This window comes from Mycteria americana, chromosome 3 (assembly GCF_035582795.1).
Source record: "Mycteria americana isolate JAX WOST 10 ecotype Jacksonville Zoo and Gardens chromosome 3, USCA_MyAme_1.0, whole genome shotgun sequence".
Taxonomy (NCBI): Eukaryota; Metazoa; Chordata; class Aves; order Ciconiiformes; family Ciconiidae; genus Mycteria; species Mycteria americana.
In genome coordinates this window covers 126,639,606-126,661,494 of record NC_134367.1, presented here as the reverse complement: position 1 = coordinate 126,661,494, position 21,889 = coordinate 126,639,606, and the positions used below count along the sequence as shown (strand labels likewise).

The 21,889-nt window shown below is 45.6% G+C and overlaps 1 protein-coding gene across 1 annotated transcript in view; it reads right to left on the bottom strand.

Annotated features, from left to right (window-relative positions):
* Window positions 1-21,889, bottom strand: part of PAK5 (p21 (RAC1) activated kinase 5) — a 41,197-nt gene that overhangs the window by 1,535 nt on the left and 17,773 nt on the right. Inside the window, exons 2-7 of the mRNA XM_075497485.1 lie at window positions 16,151-16,948; window positions 9,858-10,349; window positions 7,958-8,091; window positions 5,785-5,911; window positions 2,705-2,830; window positions 481-615 (exon numbers count right to left, since the gene is read on the bottom strand). Of these exons, the coding sequence (XP_075353600.1) occupies window positions 481-615; window positions 2,705-2,830; window positions 5,785-5,911; window positions 7,958-8,091; window positions 9,858-10,349; window positions 16,151-16,948 (1,812 nt within the window). The remainder of the gene's footprint in view (window positions 1-480; window positions 616-2,704; window positions 2,831-5,784; window positions 5,912-7,957; window positions 8,092-9,857; window positions 10,350-16,150; window positions 16,949-21,889) is intronic.

Below are 21,889 nucleotides of genomic sequence, written 5' to 3'. Positions count from 1 at the left end.
GTATTTGGGTAACAGTGGGGTGCAGAACAGCACACACTGCCTAGCTTTGCATGCAGTGGGTGGGGAAAGCATTAACATTCGCTGAGGGCTCAGGCAGAGGCACTTCTAGAGGCACACCCAAAATGGGAGGTACCCAAAGGCTTCGGCACTGGGCATGGACGTACCAACCCATCCGCAGCAGGGCTGACGTGCCGACTTGCTCTGGTCCTCGGGCAGGGTGGGAAGCGCAGGGAGCACGAGGCTCTGCCCAGCTCCCTTCGCCGTCACTCGCTGCAAAAGCAAAGCCAGGGCTGGGCACAAAGAAGGCTACGGTTTGCTGATGGCTTTGGCCTCGCATCCTCCCCACGAGTCCTATGTAGGACCCGCTGCTCAAGGCGGTACCTTAAAGATGCAATTTATCCTTTGGGCATGGCAGCGTGTGGCTAGGGTTTTATTAACGTTTGTACGTGCAAGACCCTCATCACCTATGGAAAGTCTAACCTTGTGCATGTCCTTCACCCGGGGCGGGAGGTTATCCCGGATACGGCGCATGGCCTGCAGCGGCGGCTCGTTGAAGTAGGGAGGTTCGCCGTCTATCATCTCTATCACCATGATGCCCAGGGACCAGATATCCACCTGTAACACACAGTCCGTTCGTAAACACCGCTGGTGGTGCAGCGCGGGGGCTAACGGGCTCAACACTTGGCCTCATGCAAACCTCTGAGCTGGCTCGTGCTGTTGTACCTGTCTGTGTCCAACAGTCTGGTGAGCCATCACCATAAATCTTTCTTTTTTAACCAGCCAACAACAGTTTTTTCTTCTGAGCAGTAAGTGCATTGAAGAAATAAATTAGAAACAACTTACAAACCTGGGTCTGCAGCCGGTTTAGGTGATGCCCACTGGAAGCACTGCTAAGGCACGCTCGTTTGAGAGGCTGGCTGCACCCCACTGCGCTGCATTTCAGCTGCACCGATCTGCACCCGCTGAATATTTACCCCAGGCTGGCTCTGCAGTGCTGCAGAGAGGTGCAGCTAGTGGGAGGGCAGAGTACAATTCAGCTGCTGTGAAATCAGTTACTCTACTTCCCCTGAACCTTAAAGACTGTATTTGAGACCCCAAGGCAAACACAAGCACTTACTACACCCGGGCCCGTTTCCAGCGAGCACAGGTAACACGTTATATCATCCCTTTGGAAAGTGATTCAGCTCTAGCTTAAAAAAAACCCAACTCGCACCTTTTTTTTTTTTGGTCCTGGCCAGCTGCAGAGCTGCTCCAGAATCCCAATCCACCGATGACTGTAATTCCTGTCATTTGCCAGCCCAAATACAGCCAAGGCCAGTTCATACTGCTTTTGTTCTTTTGCCAACACTATCCTTCAGCTTAAATCCTCTTTTTTTTTTCCCCCTTCCCTTCTGGTGGGGAAACCTAATGTAGCTGTAAGTTCAGCCACTTTATAATCCCTTCAGTGTTATTAATGGGCTAATAATAGCTGATGTTATTATCCCTGAAATGTCTTCTACAATGCCACACGTCCTGGGTGAACATCGGTGCCTGCAGGGTGCTCTCGCTTTCGGGCGGGCGTTCTTCCTGCTGGCGCCAGATCGGTCCCTGCCGTGCAATGTGAAGATGCAGCGTCTCCCGTCTCAGGCCTCAGCTCATTCCCCCCTCTTTGTGTGTGTGTGTGTGTGTGTGTATATATATATATGTATGTATATATGTGTGTATCTGTGTGTAAATATATCTCTCTATATAGATCTGTATTTGTCTCGCAGGTTTGCAGTCTGCAGCTGTTACTACAGGCACTATCAAGCAGAAGATGACTCCCCTCACCACGTAGAGGAGAAAATGCAGCCATGTCTCTGGCTGGGGAAGCGTGAGTCACTGTCACGTCTGAGCGCGGGAGAGGGGACTGCTCTTCCCAGGCTGGCAGCGCAGAAGTGCCGTGACTCAGAGCTTCCTAACAGATGGGGTACGGCACTGCAGAGCTGCCGGGTCCCCACCTTTCTGAGCTCATCTGAAGGGCTCCAATAAAACCGTGTGAATCACCTTTTTCAGACCATTTGGCAGTGCTTAAAATAGTTCCCACAGATATGCTTTTTTCCCCCATCTCTCAACTAACGAGAGCAATGACTGCAAGGAATGAGCCGATGTGGAGACGAATGCTACAGCAGAAGGTGGCAATCCAACCCACCCAGCCGGCTCCTGTGTTTGGGACCCTAGAGGACCATGCCCGTGCCTTTGCTGGCACTCCTCCGGAGGAAGGGGATCTCAGGCTTTAGCTGGATCTCTGCCTGCAGGTCTGTGCAAATACTGTACGGGCATGTGATCTGGCTGCTGGCTTGGCATATGCAGGTGTAGACACCTGTAACTGCAGCTCCAGCTTGCAGGCTTGATATTAAAGATCATCAAAGGGTCTTTCATGATGTGAAAATGTTGCCAGTTTCCTTTAATACAGCACCCTAAGCTAAAATATGTAAAGGCATTACATTGTTTAGTGTGCTAAATGGAGTTGTTACTTGATGACTTTGTCTTGGAGAAATACTCTAAAACAAGGCACGATGTAGCACTCTAGGGCAAACATAATTGCTGCTATTTAGCATATCTGCGTAAATGCATTTGAACTGCATGGTTCTGACAGGGCTCGGTGGGGTCGGCCGAGGCACCACGCAGAGGGAAACCAGCCGCCCTGGGCCTGCGTGGGCGTGCGGTGCCCCGCTGTACTCACCTCGGTGCCGTAGGGCAGCCGGGATATCACCTCCGGCGCCATCCAATACGGCGTCCCAACTAGCGACTTCCTCCGGGGGACCTCCTTTGACACTTGCGCGCAGAACCCAAAGTCAGACAATTTTATCTGAAAAGTAAAGAAAAGCAAAAAGCCCCTCTTGGATAACAAGGCAAATTCCTCCGAGACACACATCTCCGGCTGCAGCCTGGGGGACAGGGACGGAGCTGCAACGTCTGCCTGGGACAGGACAGCAGCACAGTTTGGGAAGTGTGGCTGGAGATGGCAATACAGCCTGGGGAACGCGCGGCGCATTAAAATGAAGGGAAGGGAAAGAAGTAGGAGAGAGCGGCAGTGGTGCTCGTTACTAAGATTGCCTGTCACAGCTCATTGCCTCTCCACCAGCAAAAGAGGCGGAGGTGATAAATGGCTTATAATATTTAAAAAATAGAAGGAAAGCAAAAAATTCTGAGGTAACCCTGTTTTATAATGAATCTATTAGTGCGTATTTATAAACCCCATGTCTGTAGTCTATGTGTGCATACTGATATTCAATAATAGATGTATTTCAAGTGATACACACCACTCCTATTATTTTGTATCAGGTATATGATCCGTGAGTTTGCCAGAAAACAGATGAAACAAATGGCATTCACCCATTTTCTTTGACCACAGAGCGCATGATCTAACACTCACAGAAAGCAATACACCTGCCAATGATTTTTCAAGACCAGGACCTCACACTGTGGACTATCACTGAAGAAATGGCCATCTTGATGTAATAGGGGAGCTAATTTAGGGAAGGCAGGGAACGGTGCAAGACTCTTCCAAAATGGTTGTAAGAGCTAAGGGGACCTGCCCCCTTTGCTTGGGAACTCGGGAATTAAAGACGGTACTGTCCTTGAGTAGCTGTGGCAGTGACCTGAAATAGAAATAATGGGATACACAAGCACTCCGGAGAGCGGCTCCTGCTGCATCATGTGCCTGCTCATACTTTTATGCCAGGTTTTTTTTAAGAACAAAAATTATGGAAAATTATCGCCCCCCCCCCCCGTTGCTGTACAACGCCAAGGTGAAAACTCCTCCAATCCCCAACCAAAACAAGCTGGTCTGAGTGCCGGTGGCATCACCCCCTTCCAGAAACAGCTTGTTCCTTAAGGCTAAAGTGTTCCCCCCCCCCCCCAATATTTTATTTGGAGGCCTAGAAGCTATCATAAGGGTTTTCCTGGACATTAGCCTAACCCCCATCACCCCCAGCTATACACCGCACAGTGCACCGGTGACCCACGTCCGAGCTCCGTAAGCCGTATATCTGATCGCGTACTCGGCGCCCGGGGATACGAAGTGAGCCCAAACAGCCTCAGGACAACTGAAGTGGGCAGTTGCCTAAATCCCTGCATTGTGTAGACCAGCATTTTATTATCAGCACTGATTTGTTTTGTTTCGGATTCAGTGCAGACATTACTTTTTTTAAAACTAAGGGTATTATTTTTAACAGAATTATAAAATGATTGTTGGTATTTCTAAAACAAAGCCAATAATAGCCAAGTTCTCCACGCTAAATGCATTTTTCAGTTTACAGGATGAAGAATGGAAGAAATAATGCATATTTTGGAAGCAGAGCCCAATCTTCTTTTGTAGCAGCACAAGAGGTTTTGCATATCTATTGCTCATTCGAGTACATAAAAGAAGACGATTTTCTAAAAAAAGATAATTGCACAACACGGCCACGAAGAAATCTGCAATGCAGATAATAAGTACTAGAGTAATGAGTATAATGAGGCACTGTATGCAGATCCTGAGAGCAGATCAGATGCTATTTCAGCAACATGGGTTGAAATCGCAACTGAAAAACTCCTACACACGTGGGATTTTCTTCCCCCGACAGGATTAACAGGAGCAGCCTGTGAGCGCTGCAGGAAGAAAATCCCTCTCCCTTGGTGAATTGGGAATCAAATTATAAAGGTGAGCCTTTGATTAGGGAATCAGACCAGGCCTGGGAGGCCAAGAGTTTTACCTTCTGAAAGAGAAGATCTAGGTTTGGTTCCAGACTGACCACGTGCTTTTGGGCTCAGCCCGACCCATTGAATCTTGCTTTAGACAGGCGTGTAACGCCAGTGGAGCAACCCTTAAAGCCCTGCTTATGGGACTCGCTGGCCACGAGTCCGTTAGTTTCTACTCAAATTATCCCAGTGGGGCCACAAGGTGAGACGCCAAGTAGTGCCTAACTCAAGCAGAAATTAGGGTCTTATATTTAAGAGTGATTTGCCTCCCTCCACCTAAGCCTTTGGGTGCCCCAAGTTTAGGTGCTTCAAGTTTTACAGCTGTGTATGCCCAGAAATACCACAGCACAAACCCACCTTTCTCCTCGCAAGGGAATAACAATTTCTTTGGGACCAAACACTGCTGAAGTAGTATTTTTTTGCGTGCAAACTTTATTTTGCTTATTGCGCAGGTCACGTGCAGCATTTTCTCTCCCTCTCTCCCCACTCATTAACACCACAAAGACAGACCAATTCAGTGACAGCAGCATCCCATCCAAGTAAATGGAAGTGTGGGACAAGTATTACCAAGCGTCTTGTAAGTGTACCTACGGTAAAAGCTACTCTCACCACCGGGGGAGTGTGTCAGCAGTAACGCGGAGTATTTCCTATTCGTATAGATTGATGTTAGCCTCCTAACTAGCTTGGGAAAACAGAGCAAATGTATAGAAGCTTGCTAACTAAAGGATAACTAAATGTAGTAAAAAGGAAATATTTCTGAGAGGCATCAGAGTAGGAGCGGTACGGCGTACAAGACGGTGTCTCGTCACCTAACCATCACCCATGTGGCACAGTTTGTTCTGCCACTGCCTTTTGACGGCTCCGATCCCCCCCCGGGACTCTGCATGCAGCACAGATGTCAATCACCTGCCAGGCCAGGCCTGTGTTTTTCTGATTCAGCTCTCTAACAAGTTATTCACAGGTCATATCCCTTGGTTTCACACGCCTGGCTTATTTTTTTTAAGTTAGCATCACTTTGAATGGGCACAGCTATTTTCATGCCAGCCCCAAGGGACGGCAGGAGAAACGTTGGGCACTCACCCTCCCGTCGCTTGTGAGAAGGATGGAGTCGCTTTTGATGTCGCGGTGGATGACGCCTTGGTTGTGCAGGTAGGACAGAGCTCTCAGGACGGACAGGCAGACGGTTGCTATCTGCTCCTCGTTCATCCTGAAACAGCAAGGTGGAAAAACAAGCTGAGCGTTTATGAAGACAGCGGGAAAGGGGAGCTGGAGGGAAGAGGCACAAGTCCCCCTTCACGCCAGTGTACAGACAGCCAGGAGGTCTTTTAGGCAACGGCTCTGTGGGGCGACTCTGGTCCTATTTCTGTCAAAAAAGGGGAGATGAGGGGTGAGGGACAACTCTCCAACGAGGTCTGGAGAAGTCTCCCTGCAGCACCAAAAAAGCAGAGTGTACTATGTGATGTAGTCTGTTACAATGAGCCTGTTTCCCTCTGGAAAATAACGGAAATGCCTTATTTACAATAAACTCACTGCTTGCCAAGGAGGGTAAATCACTGCTGGGATGGAAGCAGGCATGGAATGAATATGAGAAAAAACACTCTTAATTGTGCAGACAAAACATCAGGCCCTGGGTTAGCTCTTCGAGAGCACTTCTTTGCTTTTAATGCCTCCTACAAAAATATTGAGGGTATTTCAGTAGAAAAATAAACAGCAAGAGTCCTCATTTCTGTGCATGTGTGCAAAACCCCATTCTGGAGGAAGCTGTCTGACACAGCACAATGGCGATGGCCAGGATGGGTCGTGCGCCCCAGTACCGCTGCCCCGTCGCTGGATGTCCCCAGCACCTCTACTACGTGAGCAGAAAAATACCCGTGGAGATTTCTGCTTTGTGTGCCATTTGCAGTATTTTAGCAAAATCTTTGAGGGAAGGTCATGCAATGTAAAAAAAAAACCCAGAAGATTAAGGGAAGACTATTTTGAGTAAAAAAAATAGATGACAGCTCTTAAGAAGTGGTGTCCTGGGAACATCTGTTTGCCGTTAAACTCCTGTCAGAAATATCTAAGATAGAGCTTTTAATGTTTTGGGGAGCAGTAGTTAACAAACGACTTGCAATATTGTGATTTATTTCAGCACATCAGCTAAGGCAACACTAAAAAAATAAAATACCTTGTTACAATTCTGCTTTTGGTAGGATCTGAGAGCATCATTAAACTATGAGAGAAGACAAATTTTCTAATTTACTATTCCTTGCTTTTCTTCCTGCTCACCTAAATACTGTCCCACTGGTTTGGTGTGGAAATTTTTTTTTTTTAATTCAAGAAGAAGAAATTAAATAAAGAATTCCTCTTTCCTATCTCATTGTATCCTGCTTATCAGGAAAAGATGAGTGAAGAGCAGATGTAAAGAGGGCTGTAAAATCTAACGTCTCCACTCAGAAGAGGAAGAGCGGTTCCATACACTACAGCTTTTGTGCTGGCACATTACCTTCTTTAAAGGTACGATATTAACTGAAATACGGGAACAAGCTCTACCGTAAGCACAAATATTCCGATATAAAAATACTTTTCCCATTATGTTTTAGGCTCAGTTTGCAGTTAACATTTCTGACAGCGTGGTTACGTGGGTTATGAGTATGGAGAAAAATCACCCTTACAACTGACGTAGTTATGACGGCGAAAACAACAATACAGATCACCAAACACGGAAAAGAAGATTTTTTTTTTGCCATTTTAGGAAGTAATGGATAAAAGTCGTGTTGCTGCTAAATTACCTCCTAAAGCGCTAGCAAATCCCCATCTACCAGCAAGCCCTTTCAGGTATTTCTTTCCCTTCTATTTAAAAAATGCTGGTACTGACAGGAATTCATCTGCAGTCGCTTCTTTATGCTGGTAAAGTGAGCATGCTACAGTATGTGTCTAAGTATGTGTATATATATAAAAGTATATGTATATACATACACACAGATATATATTTATGTATATATATTTTCCATGTATGTCTATTGTATGCATGTATGTATTTTTATGTTTGTATATATGTATTTTGTATGTAAATACAAATATACACCAATAAATATACACATAAAAATACATATATAGAGCCAGCAGGTAGCCAGCTTCCCTCAGCAGGAGGTGAGGTCCGGAGGGCACGGTCCGGAGGCATCCGCGAAGGAAAGCTGCGGCATCTCCCTCCCGCCTGGCCTACACCATAGGATTTATGCTGCTGGTCCCCGGCGCAGCACACCCAACCCACCTCGTGTGAGTCACTATATCTGTCAAAGCGCCGCCCTCCAGAAACTCCATCACAACCCACAGCTCATCGCCAACAAGGTAACTGTTGTACATGTCAACCACGTTTTCATGATGGTAATCTCTCATGATTACAACCTGTGAGGAAGAAAAAGATGGTATGTGAATTGCTACAAGCATTATCTGACACTTGTTCTGACCTTCTTTTTCACTGTACTTTTCTCTTTGTGCTTAGTAAAGGTTCTGCTATGAATCACATCCTCCCTCCCTAATCCTTATGCCAACGCATAAACAAAATCAATATATTTACATAAAAATAACAGTCATCATAAATGCATTAGGAAGAAGGAAGAATCTTTAGTTGCTAAATTATAAGTGGTAGATAACTGTTTTTTTTTCAGACTGCAGGAACAGGACTGTTTATTTCATTGCTTTTTTTATTGCCAGTTGCTTTCAGTACCACAGAGATTTTTTTTTTTGACCTGATCAATCGCTCGACCCATCGAAGTCTTCATCACACATCAAATGGTACTTTGCACAGAATTTTAACAGGATGCCGGTAGTACTACAGGGGATATTCATAAGACGACTCAAATCCCACATCAAAAAGGGACTGTACAGAATCGGGACCACAGTAACAGCAGCCCAGCCAAGGCGGCAACCATGACCACAGGGTACTGAGGGACGTCAGAAAGGTGACCAGGAGAGAAAACAACAGCCAGGGAAGGCTTCGTTATAGACGGAGGAATTCCAGCACTGCTGAAAAGAAATTTTCAGATGACACGAGTGACTGGAGCATGTCAGGGAAGCAGCTTGGTCCTGCACAGCATGTAAGACCTGCTTCAAGCTGTTACCATTCAAGGGATGCTTGGTTAGAGCTACCACAGCGCAATTCAGTGTTGTCTTCCAGCAGAGGCAAAACAAAGCCAAAACACCCAGTACAGTCACGGACTGTGCAAAGGAGAACTGTGTGAAGTTTGTTAAAAACTAATATTTTAATTAAAAAATGTTAAGTTTTAAAATATTTTAAGGAAACCAGTCTGTTATGTGCTGAGGGAAGATCCTCTGATAGTTAAAATACAGGAAACAAATGATAGAATCAAAAGGTTAGTTCTCACAAGAGGTTTCCCAGGGGACCTGCAGTGTTTTTGGCGTTGATCAGCATATTCACAAGTGGTTTCGAAAAGGCAGCAGAGAACACGCACCACTGGCTTCTTTAAGGGAGTAAGAAGTAAAAAAGGAGAAACTCTTCAAGTTGCAGAAGGAACTCTCAGCACCAAATAACTGGGTGAAAAAATGGCAAATGAAAACCAGTGTTCTTAAATTTAAAATAATGTACACGGTGAAAACAATCTTCCATAAGCAGTTGTGTGCTCTGCAACCACTCAGGAAAGGAGATGTGGGAATTAACACAGATTGTTCAATGAAAAAGAGACTGTCAGCTTTTTCTTAGTAACCATCAAGAAAGCAAAGGGACTGCTAATGGCTAGGAGAGGAAGGAGGGAGGAAACAAAAAGCATGTATATGCCAGAATACGGTGCATGTGCTTCTTGAATAGTCTGGTTAGTGTGAAGCCTCCGTCTCGGAAGAATAAACTATACCAGTAAATGGTCAGAAAAAGGCAGCCAGGCTATGTCTGTGCACCTGACATGCTGCATGGACCAGCTGACAGATTTCTTAGCTTTTACTGTGACTTCCCACCCATTATAGGTTTAAAGCCAGGAGGAGATGTAGTTCATTTGAAACTGGTCTGGCTGTACAATATTTATACAGCATAGATGTGCGTGGGACTCACTACCTCTTTTAGAAAGATATTAATTTGGCTCTTGAGGTTGCCATTTGGCCCATGTCTCCTGTTGAACCTACCGCCTGCAAAACCCATCACACCACCCAAAACAACGTACCTCATTAAAGAGCAGCTCCCTTCTCTGCTGTTTCCTGAGATCCATCTTCTTCACGGCGACTTGCTTTCCTGTGTGCTTCTCTGTGGCGATGCAGACAATCCCCGTGGAGCCCTCCCCGATCTTGACGAAGTTGTCCAAGTACTCCCGGGGGTCACCGGGGCTGACCACAAGCTGCAGGGCAGCTCTGAACTGTTCGTGGGACACCCTGGAGGGCTGCTGGTCTGAGGAGGATCCCCAGCTGGGCGGAGGATAAGCACCTGACGTGATACTTGGCGAGCTGGGGTAGGAGGCGGTGGAAATATAAGGAGAGCTGGGCTGGAGAGATGGCTGGTGATAGTGGGATGCTTTGTGGTAGACCAGAGGGTACTGATAGCTGCTGCTTGAATAGCCGACTTTGCTCTGACTTTGAGGTAGCTTTACTGGGCCCCTGGGGTAGGTGTCCGATCCAGAGAGAGGTGGGCTAACGACCAGCTGCGCTCGATCATAATCCACCTGCAACGCAAAAGCAGACGAGTGAACGCAGATGAGCAGACAGCTTTCTTGCTGTCCATCCACTCGGTTCGTTTTTGGCACCCCCGGAGGTCCTCAGCGGGTGCTGGCACAACGTGCTCCCGCATTCTTCTCAACATGGCACTGCTGCCCTGTATCTGAAAAGAGATTTTTAGACCATTGGGCTGCTGTGACCCTGGCTGAGGCCAGAGAAGACCACAAAATCTTTTGTGCATCCTCAGGTCCATTTTTCTGTCCAGGTACCTGTTTGTAGATACAATAATCTTTGTTTAATGAAAGCGTATGCTCCAAAAAGTGTATTTGCTCTGTATTTGCAGTGCCCTGCAGGCTCTCTGGGCTATTTCCTCCAAGGATTCATCCCTTTCACAACCAGCAGCCCTTTGGCAAATTGCAATTTGTGTCTTTCCTTTCAAATACCAGTTCCCGGGTTTTGACTCTCAGCCTTTAGTCTTTTCTTACGCTTTTCTCCAGCAATTCAGGGATGACCCAACCTCTTCTTGTGGAGGTGGTGGTACCCCGAAATCCCTGTCATCTCCTGCCTTGCCCCACTACCAGCTGCTGTTTGAGTAACTGCATGAGTGTGACGAGGAGCCTAATTCAATTTACGATTTCTTAAATCATTTTCCAGAGTGACACACTACTTAACTGCAGTGTCAGGAAACCACTAATTTTCATCTGAAATCAGAGACAATTGCAGAGGAAATTATCCCGATGGGAGGCCTTGTTCATTTGCAGGTTCCTTTCTTTCTACTTTCCAAGCTTTTCTAAGCTTCTTACACTGAAAGCAAATGAATACTTCACATTCGCAAACATAATAGTTTGCTTCTATCCAAACTAAAAGAAAAAAAAAAGGCTGTAAGACAAAAACCCCTCACTCAAAACAGAAATAAATTTTTTCTCCCAGAAAAGAGCATCTCCACGTTTACAATACAACATATGTGACTCCTGACGACGTGTGGAGCATGTCGGGGCAGGGGGTGGTTCGACACAGGCTCATGATGTAGCACAATTACAAATAATTATGGCAATGAGTTCATTTAATCAATCAATTTCGGTGGCGGTGCACAGGGGTGGACAGAGCAGCAAACTCTACACAGCTCACGGTTGCTACTATTACTGCTGGCTGCCGGCCAGGAGTCCCTGATCCATGTTAGTTAAATGCACATTAATCTGAATTTGGCAGTGTAATCAAGGACCCAACTGAACTGTGAAATTGAATTCTGCGGTGGAACATCATTTGACCATTTTATGCTAAGGCTGCAAAAAAAAAAAAAAAAAAAAAAAAGAAGAAAAAAAATCTGCCGCAGCATCAATTTATCACTGTAGGCTGCTGCACAGTGAGGAGGAGTTTCTAGCTGGATTCGCCTCGGTGCAGGGAGAAAAGCCTCCGAGTGCAATATTATATCAGTGCTCTCCTACCTCATGCGTGAGCCGGGCGTGCCCGTCTTTTCATTTCACGTGAGGTTTAGCAGGGAAGAGGGGATGCCTCTCCAGAGGGGCTGCTCAGAGATTCCCCTTGGAAACGTGAAGCTGGAGTCTGCTTCCATCTGAGACTCGCGTGCTGACAGCTACCAGCCATATGGAGCACCCAGTGAGCACTAAGAGTGTTGTGCAGCCACCTCCTAGGATGCTGGTTTTGTTTAAGCAAAACATCCACATGATTACAGCCATAATTTCACTTACTCTGTCAGGCAGGGGTAGCCATAAAATAGAAGGGGGTCAGAGACATCATGAATTTCGTGAAGGACATTACATCTGCCAAACTAATTAACACGGAAAAGTGCTCAGATGGTTTGGTGGAGGGAGGGGAACTCAATCTAGCCCTGTCCTATATATCTGTGTACACAGGGACACACAAATTATTGCTTTGGCTGTAAATACACCATTTTCTTTTAACTATTGAGATGGGGAAAGCCTTGTCTAGAAATTCAAGCTGGATAAATCCACACTAATGAATTATTTGAGGATTCTCCCATGCCTGATATTTCTGAGCACATCCTAAGCTTAACACATTGGCAAAAGTAACTTCCGCAGTGAAATTTTAAAATGAAAATTCAGGGGTTTGGTGTGCTTGCTAAGAATTTTTGAAAGCTTTTTGAGGTTAGCATTGCAGCACAATGTAAACCCATTCACGTCCTGAATTCCATGAAATCTTAAAAAAAAATCAGGAGCTATAATGAGTAAATCAGCTGAACCTCTCCTCCGAGGCTTTGTCCTGACGCAGTGCTTCACATCGCAGCAAAATCGAACACACTTTATTCCACTAATAATTCCGTTTCTGCTACTGAACGCAGTTACCTACTGAAAGGAAATTCTTTAAATACTACAAAGGAAAGAAGAAACCAGTCCTGCGCTCATTCAAGATCAGGTCAAAGGAGCAGCCGAAGCTCTGACACGACATCCATCACGGCGCTGCGGTGCAAGGCGATACCCTGCTGCTGCTGGCTGGGTCGCTTCACCGGCTCGCAGCATTACCCGCATCCGCACGCGGCCACATCGGCAGCTGGTCTTTTCGTTGTTAAAAGGTGGCCGTAACGCCATGTTTAAACTGATTTCAGTTTCCACTCTGATGACTGCGATGCCTGTTTTGTATTGCACGCGGTGGAAACACCTGCTTGTTCGTAAGGGCTAGGTACCTTCCCTGCAAGGCAGGCTGCTTGGGCAGCCTTTCAGCCGAGCAGGTGTCCCCATACGCTCTGCAGTCGGACTGCAGCAGCGGTGGCAGCCGCAGCCCTGCAGCCGGAGCCCATACCCTCCTAGGGGAGTGGGAAGCCCGTGGCGAGATGGGCTCGCCTTTCAGTAAAGGCAGAACAGATTTTGGTTTGATTAGGTTTCAGTTTGCCGAAGTAAAAGGTGGGGAAGGGATGATTAGAGGTTGCATGGGAAGAGGTTACTCTGGTGCTTTGCTGGCGGAAATCTCTGAGAGACTCCGTGTGGCGGTGACAGGCAGCATTCGTGGAAAGCTACTGGCACGTGAATGAGAAAACAGGGCAAAAAGAGGGTTTCTGATAGTAAAGGCTTGGCTCTGCCTTCAGCAGGCTGGAAACGTCCTTCTGGCGCAGAGTGCCTGCAAAATGCACAGCAGGAAAACGGTGGTGCTGAGCAGTGGCCAGGTTAGACAGAGACCTCTGCTACGCTACAGCAGTACGAGGTAGGGAAGGGGAGAGCAGAAATCAGGGTCCCTTGGAGGAGGGAGAGGAGAGGGTCGCGGAGAGCTGCTACCGAAAAATGACAGGGAAAGGAGCTTGGAAATAATAGGATCCGGTGCAAAAAGTTAAGAGGGCTGCCTGTGATGAAGAGGAGGGAAGAAAGAAAACATGCAGTACAGAGTGTCCAAAACTAAGCAGACCTGGCGGGATGAGTGTGATATTGTGTGACAATATTGAGGAGACTCTGTTGAACAAAGTGGGACGTAATCACTGTGTCGTGAGGATAACACAGCAGATGCTGCGACCCCATGCAAGTGTTACTGGAGTTAGTCTGCAGGAATAGGAGAGCAGGTGGGGAACACGGGGGTGGATCGGAGGGAACCAAATCTGAGCCTCCGGCTTCCTACACCTGCATGGTCCCCCTGCACGGCGGTGGGCAAGCCCAGTGCAGTGGAATTCTTCTGACGTCATACCCCTCAGATCACTGATGATGAAACAGGGCAGACACCTGATTTATCTGACATCCATCACCTGCAAATAATACTGAAGTAAGTCTGCTCTTCACATTTACAAGCCAAAATGAACATCTTTGTTAAATGCATTTTGAAGCCATACATTTGTGCCTGCAGACTTTTTCACTGCTTACTTTTTTTCCCCCTTTTAATTATACTTTAAAGCCAATCTCATTTGTAAAATATCTGATTCGAGACCTGATTCTCATTTAGTAAGCCCATTTGATGAACCATTATCTTACTAATGCCTCCTTGAAAAGAAGACTCTTCAGCAATCATCCCAGACAAGAAACTGCTATTCACTTCCAGGAGCTGTGGACGGGTTTGGGAGTTGAAACTGCAGCATTTAACAGTGAGAATCATCAAGTTTCAATACACCAAGGCTGTAGGAGCGTTTTTGATGCTCTGCGGAGAGGAACAGCTCACAATGAATCTTGCACGGAGGCATCTTTTTTTTTTATAAAAGTTGTTACTGCAGTTTAATGGGATATTTTTCAAATTGTCTGGAGTGCTTCGAGTCCTGTAAAATATACCTGTCTTCTGCCCTATTGAATGCTGTAAAACTGGCAGGAGCAGGCGCAAGAGAGTCTATGAATTACTGGATTCGTCCTTCTCCTTTCTAAACCCTGACAAGATGATTGCTTTAAATGAAGGAAATGGCCGATAGCCCATCCCAGGCTTTCTTCAAAACTTCCAGAAACCATATTTAACGCTACTCTTTTGCACGCACTTTAACTACCCACACGCATCCCTCCCACCACACCCCGAGTTCAGGAAAGGCATGCAAAGAGACCTGGTAACTGTTCTACTCCCCCCACCATTTATCCTCAACCTCCAAAGCCCCGCTCTGTGCTTTAATGCAATGTGGAACAAACACACATCGCTCTCCCTTTACCACAGGGCACTGGTTGTAACTCTGCACCCCAGGATCAGCAAAGCAGCCAAAACCTGAGCAAACAAGACACAGGCATGCCTCCAGCATAGGGCTATCGTGGATTTGCAGAGACCTGGCATTTCTTCTGGGTCTGCAGCTGGACAGGACCACGTTCTCAGTGCACAGAGCCAGTAAGAAAATGCACCGTTCAGATCATCATTAAACAGCAAAGTGGATCTCACCACCTGACAAGCTACCTACCTCAGCACATTTGGTAAGTCACGGCAACCCGAGACTGTTTCAGCCCTGGAAAAATGAGCTATCATCTTGGCGCCCGTTGCTAGGGGAACTCAGTAATGTTCAATGCAATCTACACTGAAGAAAAAACATCTCTTGCAGAATATTAGACGTTTAAGCAGGTCATCATCGTAGCTATGTGACGAGACGTGTAAGAAAAGCGTTATTCTCTTAACTGAACAAATAGTTACAGCAAACTATTGCAAGTATGGTAGGACAGCTGTATGGGTAATATTCCTCACGTGACTTAGAAAAGGCAGAGCAGGCCACAAATTTGTGCAGAGGAGCTGCTTGTAGATATCATGGTTGAAATGCTTTTTTGCACCTTAACCCTTTTTTTTTTTAAACTACATCTGAAATGTCTTGGGTGAGATAAACTGCTTTGATTTAATTTTACTGCTTAAAAACAAAGCGGAGAGGGGTAAACCCCTATTGTCATTAGCGGCAAAGAGTTAATAAACCTTGTAATATAAATATAGCATAAATACAATATAAATGTTAGAACACAGAGGTTTCAGCCTTGCACAATAACAATTCAAATACGGAAGTATCTGATATACAAACCAGACCAGCTTCTCACCCCCGGCCAAGATGTGCACAACCGTATGAATTCCTAACGCTACAAAAACTGCCAAAGAACTTGGGATTATTTGGAATCCCAAGTAAAACCCCTGGACGCTGAGCATCTCCAAACCTGCCTGTTAATAAATATCTTAAACCCACTGGTCCCTGACATCCATTTTCAGATACCCGAGTTAAGTGGGTGGGTTTTCACACCTGCCAAGCGGCAGCCACGCAGCTCCCAGGGACGTTACTGGCTGCATTTGGCATCGCGTGCCCAAGAATGGCTCCTTGCCCTTAATTTTTTGCATGCACTTAATTTTTTGTGCTTCCGTTTTGGAGAAGTTGATCCCTACCCTGGCATCCCTGTCACCAGGGATGTCACGTTACCTTGGGGATGCCCGCTGCGGTTTCGGACAAGCGGGGGTAGGTGTAGGAGCTGTAGGAGTGTCCTTGCTGGTGTGCTTTAAAAGCGCTTGCTCCGTAGGGCATGGCTGGCTCCTGCAGACCAGAGCCCGACCTGGACCTCTGCCTCATCGCTGGCTGAGGGCTTGCTGGGTCCACGTAGGATGACTTTGGCCTCTTGTCATAGTCGTCCTTGCCCAGGCCATGTCCCCAGTCACCGTCGCTGTACTCCAGCCTCTCCTTGGGGCACTCACTCTGCACTGACGCTCGGGACGGGGTGTAAGGAAAGGGATCTCTATAGTCCAGGGAGGATCCGCTGGGGATCCGCTGATACTCCAGCTTTAGGCCGCCATATTCCAGCGGTTTGGGCTTTGTCTCCAGGTGTGCATGGTAATCTGGGAGGAACCTGGAGAGGTCTGACTGCAGGGGCGTCACTTCCGAATAATAGATGTCCCGGGAAGTCACCTTCACCATATGCCCGTTCTGCTTGGCGGCATAGCTCCCTTTGTAGTACCTGTCTAACTCTTCCCCATAAAGAGTCTTGTCTCGATATTTTTCCACGACATAGTCTGTTGTAGAGTCTGACTCACTGGAGTACTGGGAATACGTGACATAACCATTTTCCTCCTGGTGCCTCGGCACATGGTTTGCGTTTCCTTGGTGGTGGGTGGGAGGACTTTCCTTCCGCAGGGAATTGGATCGTGTCACCGAGATATTGTCAAACTCTTCCAGCAGGCCGTTGATTGAAGTATCCTTTCGAGGCTTATTTCCTCTAACAATAGTCTGGGAATAAAAAATTGCTTTGATTAATACTGATTTTCATTTAATATCTGACCAAGAGAATCCCCGAGAAGAAAAAAAGTCTATGATTCACCCAGAAATACCCGTAGCAATGTGTTATGTTCTTCAGTCACAGGCACCTCAGAATAATCCATTGCCAGAAAAAAATATCTTAATAAATACTTACAATAGGACATGCAGAAATGAATAAACAAAGAGGGGTTAAATTCGGTGTATGTCATAAGCTGAGATTTGGCATGCAACCCCAAGACACTCGTAAAAAGCCCAGTTTAAGAGGTGGGTGTTCAGCAGCCAACAGCAGAGACGTTTAAAACCACTACTTATTTTTTATTTGTTATTATTCAGTTGTCTACATCAAGCCAAACTGGTAGGCTGAGTCTGATTTACAGGGTATGAATAAGCTAAACGAAAATCATTCAGCAGTCACTTTACATGTTATTTTAACAAACTGTTGGAGTGGAAAGTAGCACATAGTTTAGCAGGCACTGGGTTTGGGTTTTTTTTTACAAAACGGTATGTTCCCAGGTAGCAGAATTACCACTGGGGACTGCCTCTTAGTTAACTTAGCATAAGAGACACTTGGGGAAGAGGGAAAATACTTAACTACATCTCCTTACAATACACAGCATCCAGCAAACCACTGGGCACAACCATAGCTTTGGGACATCCACATCACGGATGCCATGCAGTGGCAGTGGTGGTGGCCCTGTTTGTGTCCTAAGATTGCAAAGTCCTCTATAGGTCCCCCAGCCATGGATGACGAGCATGTAGGAGCATGACAGACGTGAACTTGCTCCCATTGACTGCCCACAACCCCCTGCCCACCCCTCCTCCTTTCTGTCCAAAACACTGGTGCTCCTGGTAGAATAGGAGGCAAGCAGTGCTTGGTTACAGCTCGCCTTCAAGAAAGATTGACTATTTTTAGCTAGTACCATCTGAAGACTGTAACACGTGGTTGCATCCATTTTTCAGCAGTTGACTCCCATTGAGCACTTCTTCACGTTTATAAACACCCCACAAGAATAAGATGTACAGATTACAGGCCAGGGCCATAAATCAGCACGGCTCTACTGAAAACACATTTGCTTTGCTGATTCGCTTCAGCTAAATATCTACGGCTGTATCTTATTTAACTTGCTGAGTTTTTAAACACGGTCACTGTGGTCACACCAAGGAGATGTCCCTTTGTGAGCTGCAGCCTGCCTACGTCGCATGCTGACAGTGGCATCTCAGACACCAACCGTGGCGTATCAGACGCCAACCGTGGCATCTCAGATGCTGACCATGGCATATTGGATGCCAACCATGGCATATCAGATGCCGACTGTGGCATCCGGCCTGGCCACTGGCCCTTCATTCATTGCAACGCTGACAGAGGAAGGCTCCGCTCCAGGCACGGTGAGGCTGCTCAACCCCTGCTCGAAAGCAGGCAGGGGCTCAAACTTTGTCAAAATATGCATTTCATCACTAATAAAATCACTTTTTCACAAAATTAACAGCAGTGTAATTCTCTGTTATTCAGCAAAAGGCAGCTGAGAAAAGCCGGGCTACAAGCAAAGCAGTCCTGACCTCACTCTGATCCCTGCTCTGATTTATGTCCATAATTACTTGCCTAGTTTGCTATTTTGAAGCTAGTGATACTGAAACAATAGGACAGCAAAAATAAGGGACAGCAAATAGATCACTCCTTTTGCCTCTGAAGCCATTCAGCAAGACGAGAGGAATTGGTTTCATTCGGCTACAGCCTCTTTGGCAGGATGACTGCGCGATCATTCATATTTAATTATCACATAATAAACCAGCAACGTTCGACAATGAAACACTTATAATTGAAAACAAGATTGAAATACCCAACTGCCACCCCGCTTCCCTGTGCAAATGCATGCCAAGGAGTAAAATGCCAATTTAATACTCTCTGTGGGACTGGCCTTCACAAAGGAGAGGTTTCCTGGAGCAATCTGCGTTGTGCCTGCACAAAAGGGCCTCGGAGCCGGAGGGAGCCCCTAGGAGCAGAGCGGCCTCTTCGGTTATAGGAAAGAGGAGTTTTCCCTCTGCTCCTCCAAGCAGATGCTCTCTGGAAGCAGGATTTTTAGATACCTTCAGAAGGAAGATTTAGAAGAATGCAGTTGAGGGTTTATGTGTTAGGGAATTCATTGATGACAAAACCCTGCAGTTTAGGGATTTTCTGCAGACAGGTGAGTGCTTGGGAGCCACCTTTTTGATTATGAGGATTTAAAAAAAGTGCTGATAGTAAAATGGTCTTGTAGGAAACTCCGATTTTCAAAAAAAAAAGCATTTGCCACCGAAGCCCCAGTGAGGTGAAGCAGTCTGGGTTAGCTCTGGGACCTCAGTGCTGTCTCATCCCGACTGATGAAGTTAAGGGATTAAGAACTAAACCCCTTTTGTTTTCTCCCAGCACTTTGAGGATGACCACTGGCAAACGCTGACTTGCAAGGGTGACTGCTGTAATTCCTATTTGCTTCAGGCTCCTCTCTACGAGTAAATGAAAAGGGCAAGCGCAAAGGGAGGATAAAACTTACCTATCCCAGAGGCACATTTTCTACAGAATAGTCAGTGCTTTATTACTATTAACAATTATGAATACTATCAATTATTATAATTATTTCTTATTAGCAACAACAACAACATTTCTATTTGCTTTGGCTTGCTTTAAAATTTAGCACTTCCCTTACGCGAAAGGACATACATGTTGGTGAGACGCCCCTCTGGCTAAACCAGATAGCCTATACGAGCTTTATTTTTTCCAAGGAAACATCTAGTGTTATTCCTATCAAAAGAACAGTAGCGTCCATAGAGCAGATAATTTAGAGAGTGTTTCACCGAGACCCTGTGAAATACGCTATATTGTCAAGTGTCTTGCTATCTGAATAGAACTTAAAATGTTTATACATAAATCTGAAGTACAGTGGGTGCCTCCCTGGTGGGCAGAACAATTTACTAGGCTTAAAAACCAAATTAATACCCCAAAGCAGGTATCATTCTATAAGAGTAATAAGAGTAATAGCTCTGTAAGGAAGCCCACAGAGCATCAAAAATTAAAAAATAAGATCGAAGAAGACGTTACAAAGAATGAAACGTATGTTGTGCCATGTTAACCTGTCCTGAAGTCACTTGCTACACAGAAAGCATGTGCTGGGGGCTTGCCAGTACCCGCAGCTTTCCTGGGAAGCGCAGTATTTGCAGAAAGAAGCCAGAGATTGAGAACTGCCATACCCATGGCCCAAATTCCCAAACCCGAAAGCCTAATGTTAGCGCCAGGGCCAGAAGTACCCAGGTTCAAAGGTACGACTTCAGTGGAAAGACTGAATTGCTGATGTGGGCGTCTCGGTTTGGGAATGTAGACTCCCGTTACTGCATCACCAGGCTGTGCGATCCATCAGCGAGCAGAGGGAAAACCTCCTGGGACTGAAATAACAACAGCAAGAATCACAAAAGATGGGAAATTATAGCTCTAACTTAAAAAGCAAAACAAAAACCTTGGAAGAAAATGTAGCAGAAAAAGGCTACATCGAACGTGATATAAACACAGTTATCCTGGTAATTAGTTTCATAGGAACTAGACTAGTTTTTGCAATTTAAAAGGCTTTATAAACTGAAAAGAACAACTTGTGTTTCCATATAAGGAGGGAATTCTATTTTTATATATATCCTATATCTATTTATATAGGGTTTTTTTCTGATTTTTTTTAACCACTTACTGGTCTCCAAATTTTTGAACTTCAGGAATTTTCAAAGTTGCTGCAGGTAAAGTAAACAGTTAAAAGCAAAGCATTATTCGCGAAGGTTGATGGGCTAAGCTTTATGAGGCCTTTGTTTCTGTCTATTGAGATCATGTAATGGAAACCTGTACAACACGCCGGCATGCATGAAAAAGAGAGATCGAGCCCTACCGCAGGTGCAGCTTTCACTGGGTTCACCATGGAAAGATGGGATTTGCTATAGTCAATACCCCGTGTTTATTAAAGGACGTTTTTCAGCGCATTGTGCAATTTAGGAAGGATCAATGTTACAATAAATGAAGGAGTGCCGGTGAATTTTATGTTACCGTTACTGTCATACATTAAAATCAATGGGGCGCAATCTCTGTGAATTAAAGGACGGTACTCTGAAGCTGTAGCTCTCATTTCATTTCCATTGCTCTCTGGACAGGTTTGGCGTTTGCTCTGGAGCCCAGTGACAGTAGACATCCTTCATGGCGTTTCGGTAGCGGTCTGTCCTCCGGTGATAAGCTATAATGGATCTGTCTGTAAGAAATGCTGTCTTGCCTTGTTTCCAAAAGGAGATGAAAAACAGCTTCTGCGCTCAAATACTGTATTAACCTTGACAATAATGAAGTGGGTAATTAACTGTTTTGCCCTAATATGACCTTGCATTTATTGTCTTTAAAACTACTATACTATATACACTCGTTAAGAATATATCATCCTTTGTCCTCCCAGAGCTGTGTTTTCAGAAGTCGATGAGGATTTAAAATCTCAGGGTAAAAAAAAAAGGTCTTTTAAGGAAATGTCGCCCTTATAAACAACCAATCTAAACTCTGATATTGCTTCTAGCTAGCTTCTCCCCACATCTGCATTATACATAAACTAAAAGCACAGCCTATGCGTATCTGAAAATCATTTTTTTCTTAAGAAAAGGTGCATAAAGCACAGCCGGTCAAAGTAATCTAAGTGTAAGTGATGGACACGTTGGTAACTTATCTTCTTGTGTTGCAAGACATTCAAAGTATTTGAAGCCGTGTTCATGACACCACGTTTTACTCCTCAGTGTAAGCAAATGTGAACATCACTGTCCTGGGAAGAAAACCTGATCCTTGTCATCACGTCAGAAGGAAAACTCGGGCTTTCCCTGTAAGTAACCGAGTTTTATAGCTGCAGCCAAGGCTGTAAGAGATGTCGGGGT